The sequence below is a fragment of the Nicotiana tabacum genome, chromosome 6 (assembly GCF_000715075.1).
Source record: "Nicotiana tabacum cultivar K326 chromosome 6, ASM71507v2, whole genome shotgun sequence".
Taxonomy (NCBI): Eukaryota; Viridiplantae; Streptophyta; class Magnoliopsida; order Solanales; family Solanaceae; genus Nicotiana; species Nicotiana tabacum.
The window spans coordinates 180,167,531-180,195,360 of NC_134085.1; the positions used below are offsets into that span (position 1 = coordinate 180,167,531).

At 39.1% G+C, this 27,830-nt stretch overlaps 1 protein-coding gene across 1 annotated transcript; it reads right to left on the reverse strand.

Annotated features, from left to right (window-relative positions):
- Window positions 1-222: 222 nt before the first annotated feature.
- LOC107793267 (uncharacterized) lies at window positions 223-27,830 on the reverse strand. The gene is made up of 22 exons (XM_075256055.1): window positions 27,428-27,830; window positions 26,835-27,219; window positions 25,391-25,507; window positions 25,205-25,287; window positions 22,271-22,417; window positions 22,030-22,178; window positions 21,814-21,944; window positions 21,578-21,700; window positions 21,425-21,498; window positions 18,483-19,070; window positions 18,258-18,369; window positions 18,005-18,142; window positions 17,477-17,806; window positions 8,758-9,007; window positions 7,379-8,646; window positions 6,654-7,047; window positions 5,650-6,569; window positions 5,460-5,525; window positions 5,262-5,387; window positions 4,605-4,849; window positions 3,334-4,528; window positions 223-533 (listed from the first exon to the last, which is right to left on the reverse strand). Exons 1-22 carry the CDS (start codon window positions 27,574-27,576, stop codon window positions 528-530), a joined length of 6,996 nt encoding a protein of 2,331 aa, XP_075112156.1. The 5' UTR covers window positions 27,577-27,830; the 3' UTR covers window positions 223-527.

Sequence of the window (27,830 nt, forward strand, 5' to 3'; positions counted from 1 at the left end):
TTTTTTAGGAGGGGGGCATCAGGAAAGGAGTTATCTTTCGCAGTGACTAGCCAACTGCAGAATAAATTTTAAGACGGTAGAAAAAAATACAGTCCAGCCCATTCATGTACCAAAAAGAACTACTAACAAGGAATCGGAGTAATTTGCAGCTATCAACTATTTGATTCACAGATATATACGAACTTTATCTGCAGAGAAAACAATCAAAGCCACCAAACGCCATTTTCAGGGCACACTACCTCAAAAGAGCAGAAACATGAAAAGGAAGTACATCCAGGATGATCAATTTTGAACAATTTTCCAACATCACACCTTCAATTGTTGAAGATTTCTTAGGGAACACTTAGCCTTACCTTGTTGAAACAAAACAGAAAAGGAAACTCCTATATCTTCATTGACTGGGAACTCTGAAGAAGGAAAACTACTCTAACCTGCACATCTCAAATGTTTCAACTGATGACTCTGGAATGCACACCTCATAACCACCTTGATGAATCGGACTGTCCTTCCATAAGAAGAAGTTGCTGCTAGTTCTATAAAAGTAAAATGTTTTGATTAGATGCAGAAAGAACCAAGGACACTACTGCTTACAGACTAAAAAACACATTCAACAGCCTACTATAGTGAGTCAAAGCAAATATGTGCAGCCAAACAGTCCAACTGCATCAGAAAATTGGGTCTGGGCAGAGGGCATAATTATTGAATATTGGAAAGTCAGAATGCTAGTCAATAACTAGGTTTATGGTATGCTTTTGAATGTTGAACATCCACAGAGATAGTATCAACAAATGCTACCATACTTGGAAAGACACAGATAGTATCAGTGTATCAAAATTCCCAAGGCTAAAAAGAAGTGCAACCTCCATTTAATAGGAATAGAGTCCCCAGCTTAACTGTAAAAAAAGATACTTCTCAAACAGCCAAAAGTAACATAATACCTTCAGCATAATAAACCAAATGCATTGGTAAAGTTCTAGATGTGCCTCAAGACCTAGAACCTCAACCACAAGAATCATGGTGGTGGAATAAGTACAAAGAGCTATTGTGGTATAGGAAGTTACGGAAAGCAAAAGATGGTAAAATCTTTGAAGAGTGCAACAAAGTTAAGAGAGAACCTAAGAAGGTTGCTACCAACGCCTTAGGTAAGACTCTAGATGACGTGTACCAAAAAGTTAGGGACATTGAACAAGGAGAAAGAAACACAAAGCTAGCACGAATGATAGAGAAAGGTGTCCAAATTTAAAATATGATAAGTGTATTAAGGACAATTCCCCAAGTTTTGACAGAAAAAAGTGAGAACAGAGAGAGAAGATGTTATTATGACGAATTGCTCCACTCAAATCTTGGAGGATAACTTTAAAGATCAGCATACATCCACAGAAGATAAACTTTAAGCAGTGGTTGGAGCAGCATGGCACCAAGCTATTCAACCATATATTACGCAGTGGAAACTGGCCAAACATGTGGAGAAAGAGTACTTTGAGTGTGATATAAGAACGATGAAGCCGTGCAATGTGTTATTAAACCTGTGACGTCATATGATGAAACCTTTGTACAGAATGATACAGCATATACTTATAACACTACAAGGAGGATAGTGAACAATTCAGATTTATGCTTGCTAGATCTATAACAGGAATTGCATCTTTGCAAAGAAGAGAAATTTAGAATAAAAAGTATCTCCACTTGATATTCATTCACCTACAGCAAACATATGATCCATCACACGAATGTCTTTTGGGGTGTACCAGAGAAGAAAGGACTCATATTCTTTATATACTCCCTCCGTTTCAATTTATGCGAACCTATTTCCTTTTTGGTCCGTGCCAAAAAGAATGACCCCTTACCTTATTTGGAAACAATTTACCTTTATGCAATGATTTATAGCCACACAAAATATATGTGCCTCATTTTACACCACAAGTTCAAAAGTCTTCTCTCTTTTCTTAAACTTCGTGCCCAATCAAATGGGTTCACATAAATTGAAATGGAGGGAGTAATATTTATGCCATAATGTATATGCACAAATGATCCATCACAAGGGTGAGAAAGTTAAGGAGATGCATGGGAATTTTCCGTGATTGTAGATTTACATCAAAGCTCTGGCTTGAGCCCTCATTTATTTATGGATAAGCTAACCAATGTATAAGGATAAGATATCATAGCGCAAGCTAGTTGCAGACAGTGTTTAAAAAAGCCAGCTACCGACTCGAGCAAAATTAAACTATGAAGAACCAAGCTAGAGAATAATAATTTTACAATTAGTACTATCTGCACTTTAGTAAAAGAACCACGCTAGAGTGACAAGATCGTGATACCTAAATATATACGATTTTGGTATCTAGGCTCCGTACTCTAGTAGAATGGTTGGATAGAATAAGAGGGCTAAAATGAAGGAATCCTGGGGCAGTGCTATGCAATAGGAAATACCTATCAGAGTGAAAAAGCAAGCTTTATAGAAAGGTTATGAGACTAGCAATGTTATATAGAAGAAAGTGTTAGCCCTCTAAGGTCCAACATATAAACTAGATGAGTGCCACAGAAAAGCAAATGTTAAGATGGATTTGCAGTAACACAAGATTAGACAGATTGAAAATGATCATAGGCGATAGAAGGTACAAGTAGCACATATTGAGTAGAAGATACAACTACCATACAAAGAATAAAACGAGGTTGTCACCGATCAATAAGTATGACACTAGTGAATGAAGATATTAAAATGAAACTAGGTAGACCTAAATCACATGGAAAGAGGTAGTATCAGAAAACCGGCAATCTAGATATCATGTGGACTAATGAAATAGGAGATATCAACTAATTAGGATTGAAGCTTAGAATAGTTGGTACCCTCAATCTAGGTCTGGTTTGGTAAGCGTCTTTTGGTCTATTTAGCTATTAGTTTGGTAGAGAAAAATGTCAAGAACTTTTAGTTTTAAGTTTTACTAGTATTAGGATGAAATGGGTCCAAATAGAGTAAAACGAATTTGACTATTCGTATAGTTGGCCCTACTAGCTTGGGATTGAGGTGTAATCGTTGTTGTTGTTGGTAAAAATTAAAATGATACTCCCTCCATCTTAGGCTGAATGACCTATTACTCATTCAAGAATCCAACTTAATTAGTTATAAATAACGGTTCTTTTAAATATTTTAACATTTTCAAATGTGCAAAGTTTGAAAAGCTCGCATTTATCACATAGTTGACGAACATCTAAACTTCTGTCGAAATTTAACTTCACCGCCTAGTGACTTTAACTCGTCAGATAGTCATATTAACCGTTGATAGTGCACAAGGACTTCCGTCATGGGATGGAAGGAGCAAAATGTAACTTTACCTTATTTTGTTTAGGTGGTCTAATTGGAGGGCCACTAGCATTTGGTGAACTCATCCTTTTGGCAGGCACAGATCTTAGTGAGGACCTAGACTTGTTTGAAGATATTAGTGCTGAAGACAGAAGAGCATCAACGGCATCACGTTGTTGTTTCCTCTCTGATATTGTATGATTAAGTTTTTTAACCTGATTACAAGCTCCAACTCCATCTTCCGCATCCTTCTGCATAAGAGTTGCCTTAGGAGGCTTCTTCCAACCTCTGGTGTCCCGCTGTTTGTCATCGTGTACCAAAGGTTCTTGACATCTTTCAGATGCAACTGATATTGAACGTTTATAATTATCACCCCCTGACTTTTTTGAATGCCCACTCTCTAATGTTTCACATTGTTTTCCGCGAAGGCCATGAGCTTTCCTCTCTTTCCGGTGCTTCTTACTGATCTTTTCACAACTTTCACTTGATTCTGATTGATTTTCCCCGTGCAAAATATGCACATCCTTGGCATTTCTTCCATCATAATTATCGAGATCCTTTTTCAACAAAAGACTGCTTTCATCTTTAGTTCTCTGTTTTCCCTCAACATTTTTTCCAGACAGATCAGCACATATTAGAGTGTCAATTGGAGCTCCAGAGCTCGTGTTTTTTCTTTTCCTTTCCATCACATGCTTTACATTCTTATTTTGTCTATCCGTACGCTCACATGTGACTTCATCCCCTTTAACATGCTTCAACTTCCTTGAACAATTTTCTGGGTTTTCTAAAGTCAAATGTTTCTCCAGATCAACTGAGGTAAAAGTAGAATTATATGGTCTTTTAAGTGCCATCACTAATTCTCTTTCTTTTGCATCCTTCACTAGAGCTGCCCAGCTTTGGTTCGTCTGCAATGTCCTTGTGTTCCCCATGATCCACAAAGAAAGCTTTGCCCTAGTCAAAGCAACATTCATCCGCCTTACATCAGCCACAAAACCAATACGGCCAGCATTAACCTGTGCTGCAGTCGAGCATGCCTCGAGTGCCCTCACTGTGGAGAGTATAACTATATCAACTTCTCGACCTTGAAAACCATCAACTGTATTGAACTCCATGTCAGCGGTGATAGAAGATCCAAATGCACTTGAAAATCGTGAGCGTAATAGAGAAAGCTGGCGCCGGTAAGGAGTTATAATACCAATTCTTCCACCAACAAACTCAGACGGGAACCTAAATATGGCACAAGATGTACAGCTTAAAAACAATGAAAGTGGAATTTTAGAACAGAAAACCAAAAGAAATGTACCTATTCTTGAAAAATCTTAACACTTCAACTGCAGCATCAGCCTCACACTCGTTGTAGAGCGACAATGTGCCAGATTTTTTATCATGGAGCTCCTTGCCATCAACAACATCAAAGAATACATAGGGACCAAGGCCCTTAGTCCCATGAAATGATGCAACTTTGCTGGACAACTGGTCTCCATTAACCAACTTACCATCATAAAAATGGAAAGAAGGAAAGCGGCATATCTCATGGTGCATCCTATACTGCCATTTACAGAAACCATTAGATGACCGATATTTTCTAGGTGCTGATAAAACAAAACCCAAAAAAACTGTACAACAACCAGGCACCATATATTCCTTATTTTTGACATTTGGTAGACATGAAGATAACCGCATTTGTTAACACTTTGGGGATCGAAAAAAGTACAGACACCATATCCTTTATTAAAGACAAATGATGCAATGTTTAACGGTTAGTGCTGACCAAGAGCAAACAATTTAACCAGCAGATAGTTGATCAAGAAAACTGCAATATGAAATTATTGGAAGCACCATCACAGCAATAGTTCTTTCATTTCACATCAATTGGCTGCTGTCTCATGCAACCTATAGTCATCCCAAAATCTTGGAGGTATATTTTGAAACTAGTATACGAAGTTTGAGTGTACACTACCTGTTGTGTGAGCATGGTAACAGGATAACCAGCCCTTTGCAAGCGTTCAAACATGCTACATTGGAAGGAAAATTTGCTGGCGATATTAGAGAGAACTGTGGCTGGAAGCTGCTTTGGATCACCCACCTTCAACACCAAAATTACTCTTCAGTTAATATTAATAACCTTCATTACAATTTATATCCGTCCAAAGCTTACCATGACACATCTAGTTCCCTTTGATTTTAAGAGCTGAAGTGGAATGAGGGAAGCAGGTTCCAGAGCCTGAAAGTTGCAAAAGGCAAATTATTAGGTAAACATGAATGGTAATCCATCCTATAAACATCAAATGGAGAAAGAAAAAGAAACCAGGGGAAAAGAAAGAAATAAACGAAAAACAATTCCATACTTGAGCAGCTTCATCAATCACAACTGCATCAAATAGGACACCCTCGGATGAACTGCTAAATCTCTGGCCGGACACAGATGCTGCACAAACCCCATAAAGATCTCCACCACAACCACTCAGTGTAGTCACCACAATCTCAGCCTCTTTTAGTATAGCCTTCCGTAATTTATGTCTAAGAGCTTTTGCTTCTTCATTAGTTTTCTTCTCCCGTGCCTGAGCAGAAGCGAGATCCATGTATATTGATTTCTTTTTTTCATATAATATTCTCAGCTTTGCTTCGACTTCGGCATCGGACAATTCCTTTGCATTATCTGCTTTATCAGTGTCTCCTTCTAATAAACAGTTGGAATCAGAATTTCCATCCCGTAAACTAGCTCTTTTAGCTTCATAACATCTGATAGTATCAACCAACTTCTCAAGATTAGACCGCAAGAATGTCAAAGTATCCTTGTCGGCGTCATTCTTTGAATCACTTGCATTCATTTTCTCCTCAGCTATGCGGTGATCAACAAGTGTATCAATGAAGAACGGCAATGAATTAGCATGAACTGTTTTTGCATTACCTACTCTAACGATATAAGGCTTGTACATCATCCCATCACTACCATAAAGACCTTCACTGGTTATTCTTGAAACTAGTTCATCTACTGCAGCATTTGATTGTGCACAGATGAGTATTCTTCTCTTAATGCTGTTTCCCATTGGTTTATCATTCTCTAAATCCTCGTTAAGTTGTCTAGCCAAGGCTGCGTCCTGCCATGCCCTAGCAACAGCTGCAGCTTGACAAACCCGCTGTCTTGAAGCAGTGCAAGACATTCCAGTAGACTTTGGACCTCCACTTGATGATCTCCTGGTGTCCACTTGAGAGAAAGCAAGCAACGCACTGACAATGGCTACGATCACTCTGGTTTTCCCGGTACCTAATAGAAGTTATCCAACAATGAACAGAGAAAAAAAAATTGCACAGCACAATGAATAAAAAGAAATAGATAACAATAACACACCTGGAGGACCCTGTATTAGGGACAACTGAAATTCCCTTTTAGGATCAAAAGGTCCAATAGCAGCACTAATAGCTTCCAGTTGACTGCCATTATATGCCGATTTGAGGACTTGCTGCAAGGGTCTAGATAGTTTATAAAAACTCTCACTGTGATGTTTACAAAGATCGTAACTGCTGGGATTCAAGATAACAGGAAGCAAAGGAATTCCCCTAATAGCCGACAATGCTTGAAATTCTCGTACTTGAGAAGTTATGGTCATTAGACGACTAATGCACCATTTGCTGCGCTCTACGAGAAGCTTTCGAGCTCGGATCAGATGAGGTCTATTTTGCAAGTACACCCTGATGAGTAGGATACTTGATCTCTTTTTACAATCTTTTTCACGCTTTTCCACCTGCAAACAGTCAGGATGCTTCAATACCACAGCACCCAGACATTCACATCTAAATGTCTAATTGATGGTACACGGTTTTCAATGAAAAGTCGAACAAGGGGGAGGTAGGATTTAAAAGGAGCTAATGCACTCATTAATAGTGATCAATAATACCCCCCGGCCCCCCAATGTCCTAAAGACAGAAAACATATACTGAGTTTATGCACTGAAAAAAAAAATCAACAAGTGCCATACCAACAGCAACCAATTTAATGTAAATATCCACCAATAACTGGTCATAACGTAATGAAGTTCAACTAAAGAAGCCTATGCAAATAAGAAAACGGTTCACCTTTCCAACCATGTGAATATCATGAGAAGAATTCCTCAGGGGTTGTCTTGTAAGCAAAAAAAGATCATTTTCGGAGCAGCTTTTAGAACCAGCTGAATCAACATCCTCGTGAACACAGCGAATGAAGTGAAAATCATCAATTCTTTCAACTGACATAACAGACAGACTACCACAAGACATCTCTTCTAGAGAAGTTATCTCCTGAAAGGAACTCTGCAGTTGTGCTTTGAACTCCTCCAGTACAAGTGGTCGAAAAATTTCAACATATTCGTCAGCAGATTGGAAACAAACAGGAACCTGCTTTAATTTAGTCAAACTATCATTCTTTCCTTCACCTGCAGTTTTTAATCCAACTGTTAAGAAGTAATCGAACTCTAAAATAGGTCTATACCAGTCATCAAGCCTCACAGCTTTAAATCTTTTCACTCCATCATCCAATCTCAAAACGTTAGACCTATTTTCAACTGGTAAGCTGAGTTGAATGACTTTCCGTTTTGGACCAGAGAGACTTGCTTTTATGGAGAATGATTGTTGACGCCTAGCTGAAGTGAGGAAAGCTAACTCCCGATCACTTTTGTTTTCACTTACAATCTCTTTCAGGACTGTATTATTAGTTTTCATAACCCGATCACCTTCCCCATCATTTTCTTTGATACTCACACCTCCATCAGATGAGCTCCCTAGAGCAGAATAAAGCTGAGAGGCGACAGAACTATCTTCTTTTGAAATCAAATTTGTACAATTCAAACGGCACTTGATATCAGTTTCCTTGCTCTTAGGCTCTACAGCTTTTGATTTGACGAGAGAAGATTCCTTCCCCGCCTGCAGTGCATCTAATTCAAGTGGTATATCCAGATCCAAACAAAGATCTACTGGCTGAGAAATCTTCTTGGAGTCAATTCCTTTCACAGGATCAGAATACAAACCTCTTCCAGCAATATGGCCAACAGGTTTAGGATTAAAGCTGACACAAGAATTAATATCTGCACTGGCAGAAATATCTGTTTCTCTTTTATCACCTGAATGAACTACCAAATTAACTCTTTCCTCACCAACTAATGTTTTCAAGTCCAGAACATGCACTTTTTTAACCTCCCCACTAAAAGGCTTCGCTGTTTCAAATAAAGATTTGTCAGCAAGCACAGATTCTACATCAGACAAACATTTGGAAACAACACTAGCTTTTGTCAAGTCAGTGGAACTCCCATCCACAAGTGAAACAGAAAGCCGAGCAGCTTGTCTGGTCAACTCACTCATTGGAATATTATCTGCAATCCAGCAACGTGGTAAAAGGAATTTTATCTAAGAAACTCATTATCATAATGGCACAACAGACAAGAACCCCCAGGATAACTTTACAAACAGAGTAACAAACTCACCACATAAAATAATTTTCTCAATATCTGCAACTAATGAGGCAGGGACACCACTGCATGATGCTTTAATTAGAATCAGCAATGAAATTAACGCATCTTTCCAATATCTTACCACTACTGCAAGTGGTGAATGCCCCCAATCTATCAGATTACGAAGACATTGTGTCACTGCATTATTAAGCACTGTAGTTGGATCATTGCAAAGCCTTCTGAAAACCACAGGAAGGGTCTCTAATAATCTGATGCAGGTCATCTGGAATAAGAAGAAAGCATACTTCGTTTTAAAATTGCAGAAAAACTTTGGTTCAGAATTGCACATCAAAGTTTTTAGTCGTGAATAAAAGAAGATTTCTACATCCTCAGCATTCATATTTTCCAACAAAGTACTCAGCTATTGGCCAAATGCATCCGGAAATTTTTCAAAAGTCTGTACACCATATTTTTTAATGAGATAAGTTGTTTCATTACTGGCATCAAGAAGATGCAATGTATACACTCTGTAGGCCATATTTTAACACTTCAAATTCAACAAAATCAATCATTTATTTATCAGTACAGTAAAACTTCAACAAAATCAATCATCCCTTGTTTTAATCTTTCTTTTGGTACTAACGAGTAATGAAATCTCATTTTCATAGAAATGAAGTGATACTTCGAGAGAACTCAACAGATAATTCAAATGCCGGACCACATCGAGGATAAGAGAGAACAGGGACAATACAGAATACACTTCCACACATGTAACAGAAATTCATACTCCGCTATCCACAAAATAAGAGAAAACAGGGACAATACACTTCCATATATGTGACAGAAATTCATACTCCGCTATCCAAAAAAATAAAAAAAACAGCAGATCTAGACAAGTATATGAAGCTGATGACTTAGGAGGTGGAGAAGGCTAAGAGCCATCATGTGGTTTAGAAAACCATGCATTATCACCCCCACATGTGAAAATTTTGCCCTTGTTATCCTTCAAACTTGTAGAAATAGTAAATATCGTTCCTTACCAAATCTCAGCTATATGAACCGTAAATGCTAAAAGAATAAACTCATTTTTTCCTTCAACCGAGAACTGCAATACTTAACGATTTTACTTTTTAAGCAAATATCTTCTTTTCATAAGTCAAATAAATTTATTGATATGCACCAAGATGGTGATAAAACTTAAAAGTACAACGCTCTTAAACACGAAAATGTTATAATCCAAAAAAAACCTTCCTACTATCAGTACAACATGGTATTTCCTCTCTACACCAAAAAATCAAATGAAATAAAAGAGAATTTTTAACATCTTGAGTTGAACTCTCCGCTTCTTTAAAAGTTATTTTGTTCCTCTCTCCATATTAGCCAAAAGGACATAAAGTTGCAATTTTCAAGTCTTTCTTCGTTCTGCATCCGGCTGATTCATTACAACATTCCATTTTCTCAACCACAGTTCCTTTGGGAACACCAACTAGAAGTTGAAGGCAGAGAAGATAATGACTATAATTCCGAGGCAAAGCTGCAATGCATTAGGAGGCGATTCACTTCTTCCCCTTCGCTTTTGCACAATCAACACAAACTAACAACAATGCGACCTCCCCTTCTTAAGTCGCCAGTAGTAAGAGTTACTCCCAACATTGCATACCATGTGATAAAGCTACTTTTTTCTGCTTTTGTTTACAATTTTGACTTCCATCATCAGTTTGTTTAGATAATTCTAGATTCTGCGATAATGCCGTAAAGTTTAATTGCAATGGAGAGTACTCCATCCGTCCCAATTTATGTGGCGGATGTTTGACTGGACACGTAGTTTAAGAAAGAAAAAAAGACTTTTGAAACTTGTGGTCTAAAACAAGCAATAGATATTTGTATGGTTGTACAACATTTTTTTTTTTTGAGAAGGTAACAAATTTTATAAATTAAGTAGAAAAACCTTTAGCATAAAGATTATGCTAAATGTTAAAGATAGTTACAAGACCCTCGAAAAAGAGCAAAAACGCAAACCCAGACTTGTGGTAGTTACAAAGACCCAATAATATCCACTATAGACTCTACATCCTCTACCAGAGCTTCTTTACACCAAAAGTGAAACAAAAATATACAATTCGTCTTGATCTTCTGTTCAGTGTTAGCTCTATCTTCAAAGCATCTTGAATTTCTCTCCAACCAAATTGTCCACCAAATACATGCTAGGATCAACCTCCACCAATGCTTCTGCCTCAGTAGAATACCTGGGTCATTCCAGCAAGCTAACATTTCTGCAGTTTAGCTAATCTATTTTGGCATTTTCCACATAAAACTATTATTCTTGGCTCTTGCTACTGTTGATCTATTTTCCAAACACCACTCAATTGAGCTACGCCCTTGGTTTTTCATCTTCTGGGTTTAAATTTGCTGAAAAGCTTTGCTCAATTAGATCTCGTTTTCAAGTGACCTGTGGAGCTCGCTGATCTAGGTCCATCGTTTCCTTCTCATGTTTGGTCTCCACGATAAAAGCCAGATCTGACCATTATTGGTCCGAAGAATACTAACCCATTCTCTATTAGTTACTTTCGGGGCTACACCAGTGGTAGCGGTGACGGCCCTTTTTGGTTTTTGGGTTGTGGTATTTTCTGTGTTTTCAGGGAAATTCTCGAAGTTGTTGGAGGCAAGTTGGGCGCACGAGCACTAGCAAAGGAGAGCAACCTGGACGAGCGTCAGCAAAGGGCGGTGGGAAGCGGTACGTGAGCTTGCAAGTACATTGAGTACTGCAAATCAACACAGGTTTGGTTCTCGGGAATTGGTACCTCCCGTTCTACTGTTTCCCTTTTGGTGTTAGCTAAATTGATGTTACTTTAGTTCACAATAGTTAAAGCATTCAACTAGTGTACTGGTAGTCACTTGTTTCCTTCTAGTTTGATTCGTTGTCCGATGTGCTCTAGCGAGCCTTCTTTAGATTTGTCGTAGGCGTAGTGGCTGCAGTCTGGGATGATAGATTAAAGGCATGTCCTCAGGTGGGGCAGAGTGTGGGGCAAAGGGTGGGGCCGGGGTCAGGGTGTGGGTCGGGAGGCAGGGGAGGTAGAGGGGGCAAGGGAGCCTATAGGTTGAGAATCGGGTCATGGAACATAGGTTCGCTAACGAGTAAGTCTATAGAGTTGGCAAAGATCCTTCAGAAGAGGAAGATTAATATAGCGTGCGTCCAGGAGACTAGGTGGGTCAGATCGAGGGCGAAAAACGCGGATGGGTATAAGTTGTGGTACTCTGGAGTCGTGAGGGGTAAGAATGGAGTGGGAATCCTGGTAGATAGACATCTTAGAGAGTCGGTGGTAGAGGTCAGGCGTGTGAATGATAGACTAATGACTATTAAATTGGTGGTGGGTGAGTGTACTTTAAATGTCGTTAGCGCGTACGCGCCGCAAGTAGGCTTGGATGAGGAGATTAAAAGGCGCTTTTGGGAGGGGTTGGATGACATCGTTCGTAGTATTCCGCCTTCCGAGAGGTTATACATAGGAGGGGATTTCAATGGTCATATTGGGTCGTCTGCAGGTGGTTATACTGAGGTGCATGGCGGCTTTGGTTTCGGGGAACGGAACAGAGGGGCACTTCGCTGCTGGATTTTGCCAAGGCATTCGATCTAGTGATTGCGAACTCAAGTTTTCCGAAGTGGGAGGAGCATTTGGTTACTTACCAAAGTTCGGTGGCGAAGACTCAGATTGACTATCTCCTCCTTAGGAGATGCGACAGAAGGTTGTGTGAGGATTGCAAAGTTATCCCAGGTGGGACCCTTGCAACGCAACATAGGCTTTTGGTGATGGACATTAGTATTATGATAAGGAGGAAGCAGAGGTCAGTACGAGGCCACCCGAGGATTAGGTGGGGCGCATTGACTAAGGATAAAGCTCAGGAGTTGGAAGGAAGGTTGTCGGCAATGGGAGCTTGGAGAAGTAGTGGGGACGCAAACACTATGTGGTCGACGACGGCGGACTATATAAGGAAGGCGGCGAGAGAGGTGTTAGGGATATCTTCGGGCCGCACCGGTGGCCACAAAGGAAACTGGTGGTGGAAATGCAGTTGTCCAAGGTAAAGTGAAAGCGAAGAAGGTGGCTTACCTGCGGTTAGTAGGGAGCACTGGCGAGGAGGAGAAGAGAGAGAAAATTGCGAGATATAAGGTAGCTAGGAAGGAGGCGAAGATGACAGTGACGGAGGCTAAGACGACAGCTTTTGCTCGTTTGTATGAGGAATTAGGGAACAAAGGCGGGGAGAAGAAGTTACTCCGACTCGCTAAGGTGAGAGAGAGGACGGCTCGGGATCTGGACCAAGTGAGGTGCATAAAAGATGATGACGGCAAAGTTTTGATAGGGGATGACCAGATTAAGAGGAGATAACAGACCTACTTTCATAAACTTCTAAATGAGGAAGGGGATCAGGATATTGTACTAGGTGAATTAAGGAATACCGACAACCCCCATGAATTAAGTGATTGTAGGGACATTAAGGTCGATGAGGTCATGGAGGCAATGCGTAAGATGAGGAGGGGCAGAGCTACCGGGCCAGATGAAATTCCGGTTGAACTTTGGAGGTGTGTGGGTATAGCAGGCTTGGAATGGCTTACTAGGTTGTTTAATGTTATATTCAAGACTAATAGGATGCCTGAAGAGTGGAGGTGGAGCACAATGGTTCCGTTGTATAAGAACAAAGGCGATATCCAGAGCTGTAACAACTATAGGGGTATCAAATTACTAAGTCATACCATGAAAGTCTGGGAGAGAGTGGTAGAAATGAGAGTGCGAAGGACGGTGTCTATTTCAGACAACCAGTTCGGGTTCATGCCGGGGTGATCTACCACAGAAGCTATCCACCTTATTAGGAGGATGGTGGAACAATACAGGGATAAGAAGAAGGATCTCCACATGGTGTTTATCGATCTAGAGAAAACGTACGACAGGATTCTTAGGGAGGTCTTATGGAGATGCTTAGAGGCTAAAGAGGTCTCGGTTGCCTACATTAGGGTGATTAAGGACATGTATGATGGAGCTAAGACTCGGGTTAGGACAACAGGAGGCGACTCCGAGCATTTTCCGGTTGTTATGGGGTTGCACCAAGGGTATGCGTTCAGCCCTTTCCTATTTGCCCTGGTGATGGATGTCATAACGCATCATATTCAAGGGGAGGTGCCATGGTGCATGTTATTTACTGATGACATAGTCCTAATTGACGAGACACGACGCGGCGTCAGCGAGAGGCTAGAGGTTTGGAGACATGCCCTTGAGTCAAAAGGTTTCAGGTTGAGCAAGACGAAAATGGAATACCCCGAGTGCAAATTTGGGGCCGAGCCGACGGAAGCGGGAGTGGAAGTGAGGCTTGATTCTCAAGTCATCCCTAAGAGGGATAGTTTCAAGTACCTTGGGTCAATTATTCAGGGGACCGGGGAGATCGACGAGGATGTCACACACCATATAGGGGTGGGGTGGATGAAGTGGAGGTTAGCGACGGGAGTCCTATGTGACAAGAAAGTGCCACCGTTACTGAAAGGTAAATTTTATAGAGCAGTGGTTAGGCCTGCCATGTTGTATGGGACCGAGTGTTGGCCGGTTAAGAACTCACACATCCAGAAGATGAAAGTTGCAGAGATGAGGATGTTGAGGTGGATGTGCGGGCATACAAGGAGGGATAAGATTAGGAATGAAGATATTCGAGAGAAGGTGGGTGTGGCCCCCATGGAGGACAAGATGCGGGAAGCAAGACTCAGATGGTTCGGACACATTCAGAGGAAGAACACTGATGCACCGGTGAGGAGGTGTGAGCGACTGGCTATGGTGGGTACGAGGAGAGGTAGCGGGAGACCTAAGAAGTATTGGGGAGAGGTGATCAGGCAGGACATGGCGCAACTTAGGGTTACTGAGGACATGGCCCTTAACAGGGAATTGTGGAGGTCGAGTATTAAGGTTGTAGGTTAGGGGAAAATTGTGAATATTTCTACAGCGCACTAGAGTGAGACTAGCCAGTTAGAAGTTAGTCTTAGGATGCTACTGATCAGCTATTGATGATGGGCTTTATCTGTTGGTTATTAGTATACTTTACATCTTTCTCGTATTTCCTATATTGCTTATATTGCTGTTATTTTGTTATTTTATGGTATTTTATGTTATGTTATAGATTTTATGTTATTTTATTATGAGTCTATTGATAGTACTAATATAGTGTCTCTTGTTGCTTTCTTGAGCCGAGGGTCTCCTGGAAACAGCCTCTCTGCCCCTCGGGGTAGAGGTAAGGTCTGCATACATATTACCCTCCCCAGACCCCACTTGTGGGATTATACTGGGTTGTTGTTGTTGTTGATATTAGGAAGAGATGAACATACTTTTTCTCATTGCTCTATTTGGATTGCTAGAGCACCAATAAAGGTGTGTTTCTTTGCTTGATTGGTAGTGAGGGGAGTGATTTTAACAGCGAAAAATTTGAGAAGAGGAGGATCACCTATGTTAGTTGGTACTTCAGGTGCAAAAGCCGGGTGAAGATGTAGATCATCTCATATTGCATTGTCAAGTGGTAAGTTGTTTGTGGAGAGTGGTCCTTAATTTGTTTGAGGAGCAATGGGTGATGCCGGACACAGTGAAGGAGGAGTTGTATAGTTGGGCTCGTATGAAGGAGAAGAGAAGTCCAAGGGCATAGAGTGTTGCCCCCTAGGCAATTATGTGGGTTATTTGGAAAGGAGAAAATAGAAGGGCATTTGAAGGGGTGGAATGTAGTCTTTTGTTTTTAGTTTTTTTTTGGTGTACTCATGAGGTTCCTATTTGTAACTGGTAAAGTTGTTCTCATGTGACCAGGAGGTCACGGGTTCAAGCCGTGGAAACAGTCTCTTGCAGAAATGCAGGATAAGATTGCGTACACCAGACCCTTGTGGCCGGCCCTTACCCCGACCTCGCGCATAGCGGGAGCTTAGTGCACCTGGCTGTCCTTTATGAGGTTCCTATTTGTACAGAGGATGGGCCTTTGTTGTTGAGACCATCCTGGTGTGGGTTCTCTTTTTTTGGTATATGGCTTGTACACGGGGTTCTCCCCAATTATTAATAAAATCATTTACCTTATTGAAAAAAGACAATATAGATCATTCGTTTTTTCAATGTCTAACATTGAAGGTTTGGGAACATATATTTGTGCATTTTCGAGTACATTGGGTATTACTAGATTGTATGAAAGAAGCATTTGTTAGCTAGGAAAGGTGGAAAGTTGGGAAGTACAGAAATACCTGGAAAATGGTGCCATTTTCTGCTATTGGAGCATTTGGAAGGATAGGAATCAGAGGTGTTTCGATGGAGTCCAACTCCAATTCATGTATCAGCTCTTCAACCATCTCAACATGTAGGTCATTGTTCTTATGTTGCGTTTTTAGAAATCATATAAATAACTAAACCTTCTATTTAAAACTCTAATATGAATCACATATAAGCTTTCGTTGTTTGCAGCCGCAGATATTTCTGGGGCTTTTTTATTTTCATTAATTTTATGACCAAAAATCCGTCTGGGCCCAACCCTTAGGGCCAACTGCAACCTCCAAGACTCGGGGCTAATGGGCTCGCCCCTCTATTCTTCACCATTTACATACTAGACTTAGTTTTCCATGCTTATTTCTGGGGCTCTTTACTTTGATAGGGATGAGAAAATTAGAATTCCAAATCATATATGATTATGTCAGAATTTGGACAGACAACAGATGTAGGGTTTTGAAGAAGGTGAAAATCTTCAATCCATTAGGATGATTATTTTTAGGATATGGGGCCTTTCTCTTTCATTTTTACATAGAGTTGTATATGCTTGAGAGTTTGAATAATTTGTTAGGATTAGTTTCTGAAAACCTTTTGGCTATATAAACAATTAATGGTCTTTTTCAAAATATTCATTAAGAAGAATTACTGAGTCGTTGTGGGTTTTCTATCCTTTCGAGAGTTTATTCATTGATGTCAGTCTTGAATTTAATCTTCTTTGACCACAAAGCATTGAATCAGTACTGAAAAACTGAAATTTGGATAATTTCAAAATGTTATCTTTATTTCATGTTTTTCCATCGAAGGACTATGAGAACGGGAGAAAGGTCGTTGACTTCCCCTTCTTTCCCCATTTCTCCCATCTTTCTTTTTTTTTCCTTATCAAAAAAAGAAAGATGGGAGAAATGGGGAACGAAGGGGAAGTCAACGTGCCATCGAAATGGCTCCATTATGGATAAAATGAGTTCTGTTAAATAATAAGGGCATATGTGACACAGTCCATTAAGGGCAACATTGTTTTTAAGCAAGCTATTAACAGAGGGCATATGGTACTAATTTCACAAAGTTCAAGTGTATATTTGGACTTTTTGGCTTTTCTTATATAAGGAAAAGTAACTAAAAACAACGCACTCTTATACTAGATAAATATTTTGATACAAACTGCAATTAACAAGATAATGTGATGAATATTTTATCATATAGTACTTTATACATGGGAATTGGTGGTATTTAATCTTTCATGAGGTTTTTGGAGGCAAGAGGAACTCAAGAAGCATTTGACAGGTAGATGGGGATGATTTTCGTTTTTTATTGGAAGCCTCCTATTTTATTATTAGTATCATGGTTTTCAAACCACAGAGGCACTCTCGACCTATTCTGCACAACAAGAAGGTAACATACAATTCCTGAAATCATACAGCCGTAGACAATATACGTATCCAGGAAAGAAAGAAATGTCACGAGATAGTAGATAAACACGCTAAGATCCATACCTGAGATGGTTTTTGACCTATAAACACCTTCCCAGCTGCCAAGCACTTCTGAACAGAGATCCAAGCCATTTCTGAGAGTAGGCAACAAAATTTTTCCCATACAATGAAACTGACAACTGATTTATGTGCATCCATGTGTTCAGTTTGAGTTTGAAGCACTGGCTGCTTTAAGAATCCACCCTGGGAAGAAAATTTTGAGATACTAGAGTCCTCGGATGATTTTCTCACTAGAGGCTGGGTACATGAATTCCCTTCTTTCAGTAGTTTGCACAATACAAAAAAGAAATGATGTAAAGTCTGAAATTCTGATAGAACACAGTCCAACTGAACCTGGAAAAGAGACAAGCAGAATTATGCCAGACAAATATAACTGGAAAACAATGGCAGTTTTAGAAAACATGCAAGCCAGAAGAAAAGGAAATCAAAGACAGTACAGGAATTGCACGAAAGAAATAGAGATAGGGTGCTATAAATTCCAATGCTGGCTAACACTCAAAAAGAGCAATTCCCTTCATTATTAAATCTTACCAGCTTAAGACCATGTCTTAACCCTGTAAAGGTAGCTGAGAGTGAAGATGGGCTAGAGCAAAGAAACTGCAGTCCACTTGTTAGGCCTCGTGTGTTTGAAACTTGTTCAAGGATACACCGACCAACATGTCTAGCATTCTGCATCAACCAGATAAGTAGGATACAGCATCAATTTAGAGGCAAATGTTGGTAGGTAAATACACGAAAACTAACTCAATTGTTCAAAATGGAACATTTTGAATGAAAATATTACATCATTGGGATCCATGAGCAGAAGAATCAAACTGTCACTCATCATGGGCTCCCAGGTCCACTGCTTCCTTAGCTCTCCTTGATCCATTCTAATGATGAAATGAGCAGTCAACCTGTAATAACCTCCAGAATAATCAAGAAAAAATGTTTATATGAAAACGAAATTCTTCCGATCACTAGCAAAACCTCATAATCAACAGCATTTAGTCATAGGATCAACTCAAACCTCTTGAAAAGCCTAATTAGAGGTATACACTTTGTTGAGACCTTAATGGAGTTCTTAGATTCCACTCCCTCGCCACCATCATTTGAACCAGATGGAACCTTCCAATTGAAAACATGAGAGATATCTGAAGCACAGGTTCTCAACCAATGACCAAGTGAAGGTGTCATATCAGCGTCATTATCAGATTCTAGTAAAGAAAGGCGTGACAAAGCCCAGAAAACAGCCTTAGCAAATGATACTGGAAGAACCAAGGGATCAATTTCAACTAAAACCTCAAACCACAACATTGGGATGCACATCCAATCCCCACATACATCTGATGATATATCAGCTTGAGAACTAAATTCCTTCCAACAACTGTCATCATTTTCTTCAAAATCACAACCAAACAAATTTTCTTGGCCATCTTCTTCATCAAGCTGGAACGGCAAGCATCTTTCATCACTTGAAGCAAGTCCATACTTCAGAATTGAAGTTACCAGAGCTGCAGCATCAGAAACTATAATAATTTGAACAACATCAAATGCAGGTTGACGGAGAGAACTGTGAAGCGATGAATCCTTCAGAGAGGACACAAGAGAAGGTCCCCTGCAAAATTAAGTAGGACAATGCAAAGTTATGTATCAGGAATCCAACATTCCGTCAATTATTTTGGATATATGGCTGCTTTGAGATAGCACTTTAGAATATATGCATATCGAATGATGCGAATTCCAACAAAGTAATACAATGAACTAGAAGAGAGGTTCATTAAAACACTATACTCAAGTACGCTATCTTTCAAGAATATGTCTAGATCCATTGCCCGGAATCAAAAAGATATTTTATTTTATATTTTATTTTTGATAAGGTAATAAGATTACATTACTGAAGGGCATAAGTAACTGCATACAAGAAAAATACCAAAAAAGGAGAAATCTCACAAAAAAATATGGTTCTCTACGAAACACCCCCAATTTCTATGCTTTAAGGAATCCCATGGGTGCATCAAAACATAACAACAACAACAACTACCCAGTAAAATCCCACAAAGTGGGGTCTGGGGAGGGTAATGTGTACGCAGACCTTACCCCTACCCCGATAGGGCAGAGAGGCTGTTTCCGATAGACCCTCGGCTCAGAAAGACGGAAAGGGTGCATCAAAACATAATAAAGGGAAAAGAGGCTACTCCTCAAATGTACAAAATTCTTCTCTATTCCTTCAAAAGCTCTCCTATTTCTCTTTCTCCAAATGATCCACATAACCGCAAGTGGAGCGGCCTCCCATGCCAATGCATCTTCTCCTCCTCCTTCTGAAAGACCAACTAAACATTGCTTCTTTAACCGTGTGTGGCATCACCCACTGAAGGCCAAACCAACCCAAAACTTCCCACCACAAGCGAGATGCAATTTAAAATATTGTTAGTGATTAGGAGGGACTATTTCATATTAATAGAATTCTGCAAATAAGGTAACTTATCTTAGAATAGGCGAATAACTCCAACAGGGTCACTTTCTATTGAGTTCAATGTTCAAGACAAATAGTTTCTCTCTTCTCATCTTGCATTTTAATGCAGTATCAAACATCCACACATCCACAGAGTATCAGAATCAAGAGAAATAACATCCGCATCTAGACCAATATAGTCACCGGAAGTTCTCTAATTTGTTACAAATGTGTGGTCACGGAAAAGATTTTTTAGCAAGTTTAGGAAGAGGTTAATAAACTGCTTAAAGGTTTGGGCTTATCCTGTCTCCAAGTCAGCCTATACCAGGAGCTTTGTCTTGATGAGACATACACTAACCAAACAGTACTAAGTTTCGCTGCTGTACAAAACCTCACTCGCTGTCACTGTGACTGCCGCTCACTGGCGCACGAAATCATGGGCCAAACGTTGTCTCAGTCATTGCCATGTGTACAGCACGTAAGCTATATGTTAGACTTGTCATGACACGTCAGGGTTTACCATACTGGAGAAAAATAATTGGACATATGACCTATATGCTCCAGCTTGAAAAGAAGTATCAAGCATATGCCCAGAATTCATTGCACAAAATTTGTAGAGTATTCTATAATATGGTGTGTTAATTTAAAAAGATTACTTTGAAGTAATAGGATCCTTCTAATTCAGGTAACTTACCTTATTAAAGTAGGCTAACAACTCATATATAGGAAACAACAATATAATGAGTTTAATCATCTAGACAGGTTGTTTTCTCTCCGGTCGTCTCTCTCTTTTATAAAATCAATGTTTTTGCTTTGCTTTCAAGGTCAAATAGACTTTGCTCAACTTCATTTTTAAATTAACAATTTTCTTCAATTAATGACAAGAATGAATAGGACAACAACTATCATATGCATCTTTAACATAATGCAAACTTTTTTATGAAGAGGGAATCGAACAAAATCCGGTTTTACTTCTGAAAGGTCAGTAAGGAGGAAATAATGTGAAGGGAAAAGTAACTAGCAGAAAGCAAAGACCAAGTTCTTGGCCATGTTTGCTCGGGGTTAGTAAAAGTCATCTCTTCGTTGCCTAAAGCAATGAAGTGACGTGAAACAAGGGGTTATTGCTTCATGGATGAAGCCATGCACTTTAGTAAAGTGTCTGCTTCAAACACTGACACACAAATTGATCCCAAGGAAAAGCAGTCGGATCTTTTTTTTTTCAAGTTTGAAGAGATGAAATAATATCAGTATCATTGTACATCAGATGCTGAAATTACTCAAAAAATACAATTTGGTTACTGTAGTACTGAAGTCATATATTTTGGTATTTACTATTTCTAGTAAGTTGTGCGATTCACTTCAAAAAAGCATACGCTTCAAGCCCCATGAACCTTGCCTATTTGTTGTGCTTCTCTCTTTTAAACATTGTGTATGAAGAACATCTGTAAAGTAGCCAATGCAAGGGACAAAAATAACAGCCAGTCAATCATATAAATAATTAACCTCTAGGTACATACCACATATGTGCACATTCATATGGTGGAGAAGGCGGGTTCATAGTATAACCTCGGTGAACTATGAGAAGAGCTATCTGCAATATATTGAATCTCGCGATAAATAAGACAGGACAAATAATTTAACACGCTTTAGGTTGATGACAAGATAATAACCTGGCAAGCCTTTTTTCTCATGAGCAAGCTGAAGTTACTACTCACACTAACTTGATGCAGGAGAAAATAAAGAAGATTCCTTCGTTGCTTTTCATGTTCTCCATCTTGTAAAGCTTCAAGAGACTGCAGGGGTTTACACATAAGAGTGGAAAATGGTAACTAGGACCACAGATAGCATCAATAGAAAGAAGATTACCACACAGCACTTAAATCACATAGCTGAGTGAATAACATGCCTGTAGAAAAGGCTGGAAAAGATCAAAGATTTCCTTATGGCTTTTTTCATTTCGAGTGTGGAAACACTGACCCAATAGTGTATTGCGCATCACACTTGGAGATAATGAAGTCTTCAACCAAAGCTTATATCCTTAACAAAGTGTGATTGGAGATATATCAGGTATTAGCTGATGAGTAAATTCAGAACCTTAAAATGGTATATATGGAAAACATACCGAGCATCTCAAACAATAATCTCAGACAATTAACTGCATAAGAAAATTCTGGTGAATCATCACTGATATGGTTAAGAACAACACTCAGAAAAATGGGATAACGATCTAATATGCCTTCTTCAAATGCTGGAGGCTCCAAGAATCCAAGCCTTCAAGACACAGATAGATAACAATAAGAAAAAATAAAAATGATGAATACAATAGCTCATGCACGCGGGAACAGAAGCCAACTACTTCCTACAATGCTTTGATCCCAAGCCATACAGTTACTCGATCCAACTCAACCCTAGGCCTTGGATTCTGACTAGACAATGACAACACGTCTGCTGCCAAATAAGAAATGTACTTCTTCAGCAAAGGCTGCAAAGCATCCAAATCTGCTGATTGCCTGCAATGAAAGACAAGAATAAAAACAACATCAATAAGGTGTGCACATATTAGTTTCTACCAATGGTCTAGTAACTCAAAATAGAGGAAGTCTTTCCTAAAGAATGGCTATTCTATAAATACTTCAGGATGCTAATCTGTGATATCAATGCAGAAATTTTTTTTGATAATGGATATCAAGGCAGAAAATTAGAGCCTAGTTATTTTCATAATTTGCATAAGCGGGCTACAATGAGCTAACTGCACTTCTTTTTTTCTTTTCTTTTTTTAATAACTACCTTAGTTATCTCTTGAACATGGACTATTTTACAAGCTGATCCTTCTTAGATTGGCACGGAGCAGCTTCTCCTTCGGTCTCTGGTTTTGCATGTGAGGAACTTGGGATCTGAAACAACCACTTCCTCAAGCTCCACCTGCAGAACCAAGAGGACCAGCTTGGTTTATTTAGAGAGGAAAATTCATTCAAAGAGGATGGAATTTCTATTAAAGAGTTCATTCAAGAAGGGTGGACTTTTTTTAATGACTTCACTAGGACTTGGAGAAACAAGCCTTTTCACATAACTCCTCCTCGTGAAACACTCAATGGATCAATCCTCACTCGTGTGGCCTCTCACTTATAATTCTCTTTTGTTTTTCAATTAGGAGTCAATGGGCATGCCAGCCTATTGAAGAAGAAAAAATCATTTATAGGTTTCCTACATTATATTAATTGCAGTTTCCCTATATTGTTAAGATGAGTTTTCCCTAAAGGATTTGCAGCTGAGTGAATTTATCAAGCTTGCAGTCTTGTCCGAGGGCAGAGCTAATCAGGCTAGGGGTGGGCATCGGTCGGTTTGGTTCGGTTATGAATATTATCGGTTTAGCATATTGGTTATTGGTTTACAAATTTGATAAACCGATAATCGAACCGATAAGATATCCGTTATCGGTTATCGATCATTATCGGTTCGGTTATCGGTTTGCCCGATAAGATAACTCAATCTAGAGTTAAGCAGAAAAGAGAAGACAATTCACTGGAGTTGCAAAAGAATAATGTTCAAAATATCCCGAAACTGATGAAGATTGTCGATTGAGAATTGATAGGTGCAAAGAGAAATTGGTAGTTGTTATAGGCTACACAACGTGAGCTCACAAAATTAAGAAACGAAAATAAAAAAATAAAGAATCATTAACCGTCAAAAATACCAATATGAAGATGAATTTTGTTATAGAAATTAAAAGCCTAATGTATAAGACTAAAGATTTATGCTAGGAGTAACTAGTAAGGTCTATGAAGAATGAAAATGAAGCAGCTGAAGAGTGCGGCTGAAAAAGAATAGGAGAAAATGAACTGAAGCCCTAGCATATGTATATACTTAAGGGTAAAGTCATAATTTTATTAGTTCTTATTGGATTATCGGTTAACCCATTAACAAAATTGGTAACCCGAGGCCCGAACCGATAATCCACTAGTGAAAAATTCTAAACCGTTACCGAACCGTTAACCCAATAACCCGATACCGATAACCCAATAAACAATTAACGGTTCGGGTTATCGGTCTTACCCAATATATGCCCAGCCCTAAATCAGGCAAGTCATTTTTGTACCCTTGTCGCCTTTGTGCTTTGTGAATAATATATACCTACTTATCAAAAAAACAGAGTATGTCCTGACATGTTCCCTCCTCCGTTCTAGTTCCATTGTCTCTCAACAATAAATCATCCACATTGGTTTTGCAAATAGAATTCTAGTATTCTCAACTGGAAAGCCAACTAACCCAAAACTACCATTATTAGTGGTGCCTATGCTGTTTCGTGATATGCTAAGGCAATATATCCCACATAATTACCAGCTTTGCTGTCCTTTAAAATATCCAGAAGTAAAGCGTCTAAATGGTCCTCTTTTTATTGTAAATTATGAATCCCACCGAAAATGGGTTTAGAAGACACCTATCCTGCTATATGCATCTCCAAAAAAAAAGAAATGAAATAGTCCTTGCATAATTTATGGCAGAACACAGTGAGCAGTCAAGATAAGTTTTAAGGTGATATTAACAGTTCTAGACGCTCAAGGAGTCCTACATATTTATATCTACATCTAAGTTTCTTTAGGCATGAGATTTTCTTTCATCTAAGGAATAATATTGCAAAGCAATTTAAATGATAGACAATGTTTAGTCTTAACTGCAAAAACATTTGAAGACACAAATCATCGCAGGCTTAGCAATTTAAGCTAAAAGAACCTAGAACAATGTACTCTTACATAGCATTAATAATAAGACATTAATATCAAATTCATAATTAGGGTAGAAGGTTAGGTAGCCAAGCGATTTACTTGTTTATACCAGTAGTATTAGTGTACGACTTAGTGTTAGTCTTGTATTTCATATTCTTAGATTTCTATATCTCATTATTTCTTTCGCTTCGGTTTTCTGACTGGTTTGTTGGTGTTGTTGCTTGTTGTTACTCCTTTCTTTTTATCTGTCCTGAGCCGAGGGTCTACCGGAACCAGCCTCCCTACCTTCTCAAAGTAAGAGTAAGGTATGTGTACACACTACCGTTCCCCATAGGGCCCATACCCCACTTGTGGAATTACACTGGGTTTGTTGTTGTTGTTATCAAATTCATAGAACTTTTTTTTGATAAAGTAAGTGATTTCAAATCAAATTCAGAAAACTTAATAACCTTATACTTCTCTATTATCAAAACCATGTTCGCTCGACCAAAAATGACAACAGCATATACAAGAATTGGCTAGAGTTACAAACCACAGAATATAGTTGCACGCGAAGTCCAATAGAAACAATACCTCAATTTACTCATGCGTCCAGCCAGCCGCAAACCTATAGAACGAGCTCTTCGGCCTTTATGGAAAAGTAATGCATAAACTCCCTAAAATATAAAAATGACAAAATCAAATGAAGATGACTATAACAAAAACAGCTGAAGCATGACATGAAGTAGAGACATCAAGTCATAGAAAGGCAGATCAAACCGGATACTGCTGGTGTCCACCCAAGGTCAGTTCATGAGATTTGTCGATTGCGTCAATGAATGTTTCAAATTCACTTGCCAAATAAGAATCATCTAACAAAATTGGGAACATCAAAACCTGCAACTCAAAAAAGAGAGATCTATATAATCACAGAGAAACAATGACCACAAATCAAGACAGAATGGGAAAAAAAGAAGAAAAGAATGGATGGAAAGTAGGATCAAATCAGCCAAGTAAACTAAATCTTATTTTCTTCTGATAAAAAGGATACTCGTAATCATTTACATCATCTAGAAGCAGAAAATCAACGTTTCATAAAATTGTTCAGAATTAGGCTTGATTTTCATGTGTACGTAGCCTTCATGGCTTATCAATTCAACCCAACATTCCACTCGCAATGCAGCCCTTAATGGGAAGCCGGTGCACTAAGCTCCCGCTATGCACGGGATCCGGGAAAGTACAAATTGTAACTAGAGTGCATCGGTGCTGGCCATGTCGTTTGCAATGTTATATTGCATACTATTGACACAGTAGCTAACGCACATCTAGAGATGGTGTAAGTTGGATAGCCAGACAGTTCAAATCTGTCTTATTTAGCAGAAAGACAGATATTCCTTGCTCATTACCAGACAACCACTTATATAGAACCTGTATGGGGAAAATAGTTTTCATTTCCGTCGAGTAGTAGCATGGACTTCTGACCCAAGTGGGGGCAATAAAGTGATGGGACACAACAAGTTTTGATTTTCCATCTCATGGAAACCCCTTTTCCCTCCACTTAGATTATCCCCTACTAGACTAATGACAAGAATTTAAACTTAAGACTTAAAGTTTTTAGGTATTCTACGTCCATGTTGTTTGATTACCTTGTTAGTCATCCTTTAGTTGCTTGATTATTTCCTGATTTTTGCTATTTCATAGGGTTTTAGATTTCCCAGTTGTAGCTTTATTATTAAGATTTAAGTACTATCCATTAAGGAAAGCTTTCACAGCACTTTTGCTAGCAGGTGTCAGCTGGTCTGGCAGTAAGAAGTTTACTAGATCTCCTAGTTATTTCCTTTCATATATTCATGACTTATCATTGATTTTGAGCAGTTCTAAAATGAAGATATATTTGAAACTCGTATCTGATAGCTCTCCATCCTTTCCCTCCCTTTCTCTGCTTCTTCTACCTTGTGTCTCTCTTCTTCTTCTTTCTCCTTTCTTTTTTTTTATTTTTCCGCAATTCTCTGCTACTGCAACAGCTTTCTACAGCCATTTCTCTGCTTGAGAGCAATCTAAATTCTAAACTTGCTCTTTTCTTAGAAATAAATTAAGGATGCTGCAACAACTGAATACAATCCTTCTCCTGCAGAAGCATGCCAGTATATCTAATGCAGAAAATGAACCAAAAGATGAATTGGTGATTCATATAAAGGAAGAGGAGAAATGTAAATGGAAACACCTCAAACATGACGCTAACTATTTCTCCGCTGTCATGCACGATGTCGTACTCTCCACATCTTATTCTGCTATTAATCTCTTTAAGATGCTGACTGATCCTTTCTTCATCAAGAGTGCGCAGCACCTCAAGAAGAGGACCAATGGAACTTGAGTCGTATTCTGTACTATAAAGCTCTTGGGCTTGATGGTATTGACATATACATTGAGTGCACTGGCGCATTTCCCTAGATGTTCTGTCCAATAGGAGCTTTAGAGGAGAATCACTGCGATCATCCTTAAAATAATTATAGAAAGTCTCCAGAAGAGGTCCCATTAGGTCCCAGGAACCACACCAAATATGATTTTCTTCCGGCAAAAAGATCAAGTAGTTGAATGCATCTGAAAACCTGCATACAAAAAGGAAAACTGACTTAATTAAATTGGAAGTATACAAACAATTGTTTTCTTTGTTTTAAAATGGAAGTTTGGCATGGTCTCCCTCTTTCGCTAGTTTTGGGTCGATAGTGAAAGGTTTAGCAAATGTGGACACGTATAAGTTACGAGGAACGAGAATTGGGAGCAAGAAAAAAAGAAGAAGATGATGAAGAAGCAAACCATTCTTCTTTGAGCAGGCGGAAACGATGTCGCTTGAGAAGGTCTACAGATGCAATGTCGTCGTCTTCTTCGATGCCCCTCCATCGGTCCAACAGCTCTCTCCTTGTGACCATCTTCTTCGACATTCTCCCGACACCTTCGGCTGTCATAACCCACCTTCAATTGTTAGGGTTTTCCACCTTCCCAATATTTGAAGCCGTGTAGTTATAAGTCACCGCGATTTTGCTCACTGCGAGGGTACGAAAGAAAAGTATCCCGCCTGCCTGGCTTCGCATTCCCGGTGCATAGGTATAAATCCTAAAGCGGCAAAGGAAGAGCAATTGTGCAAAACACTCTTGATGCATCAGTAAACAAAAAACTTTAAATTAAAATTTTAACAAAAAGTTAAGAGATGAGATGCCGT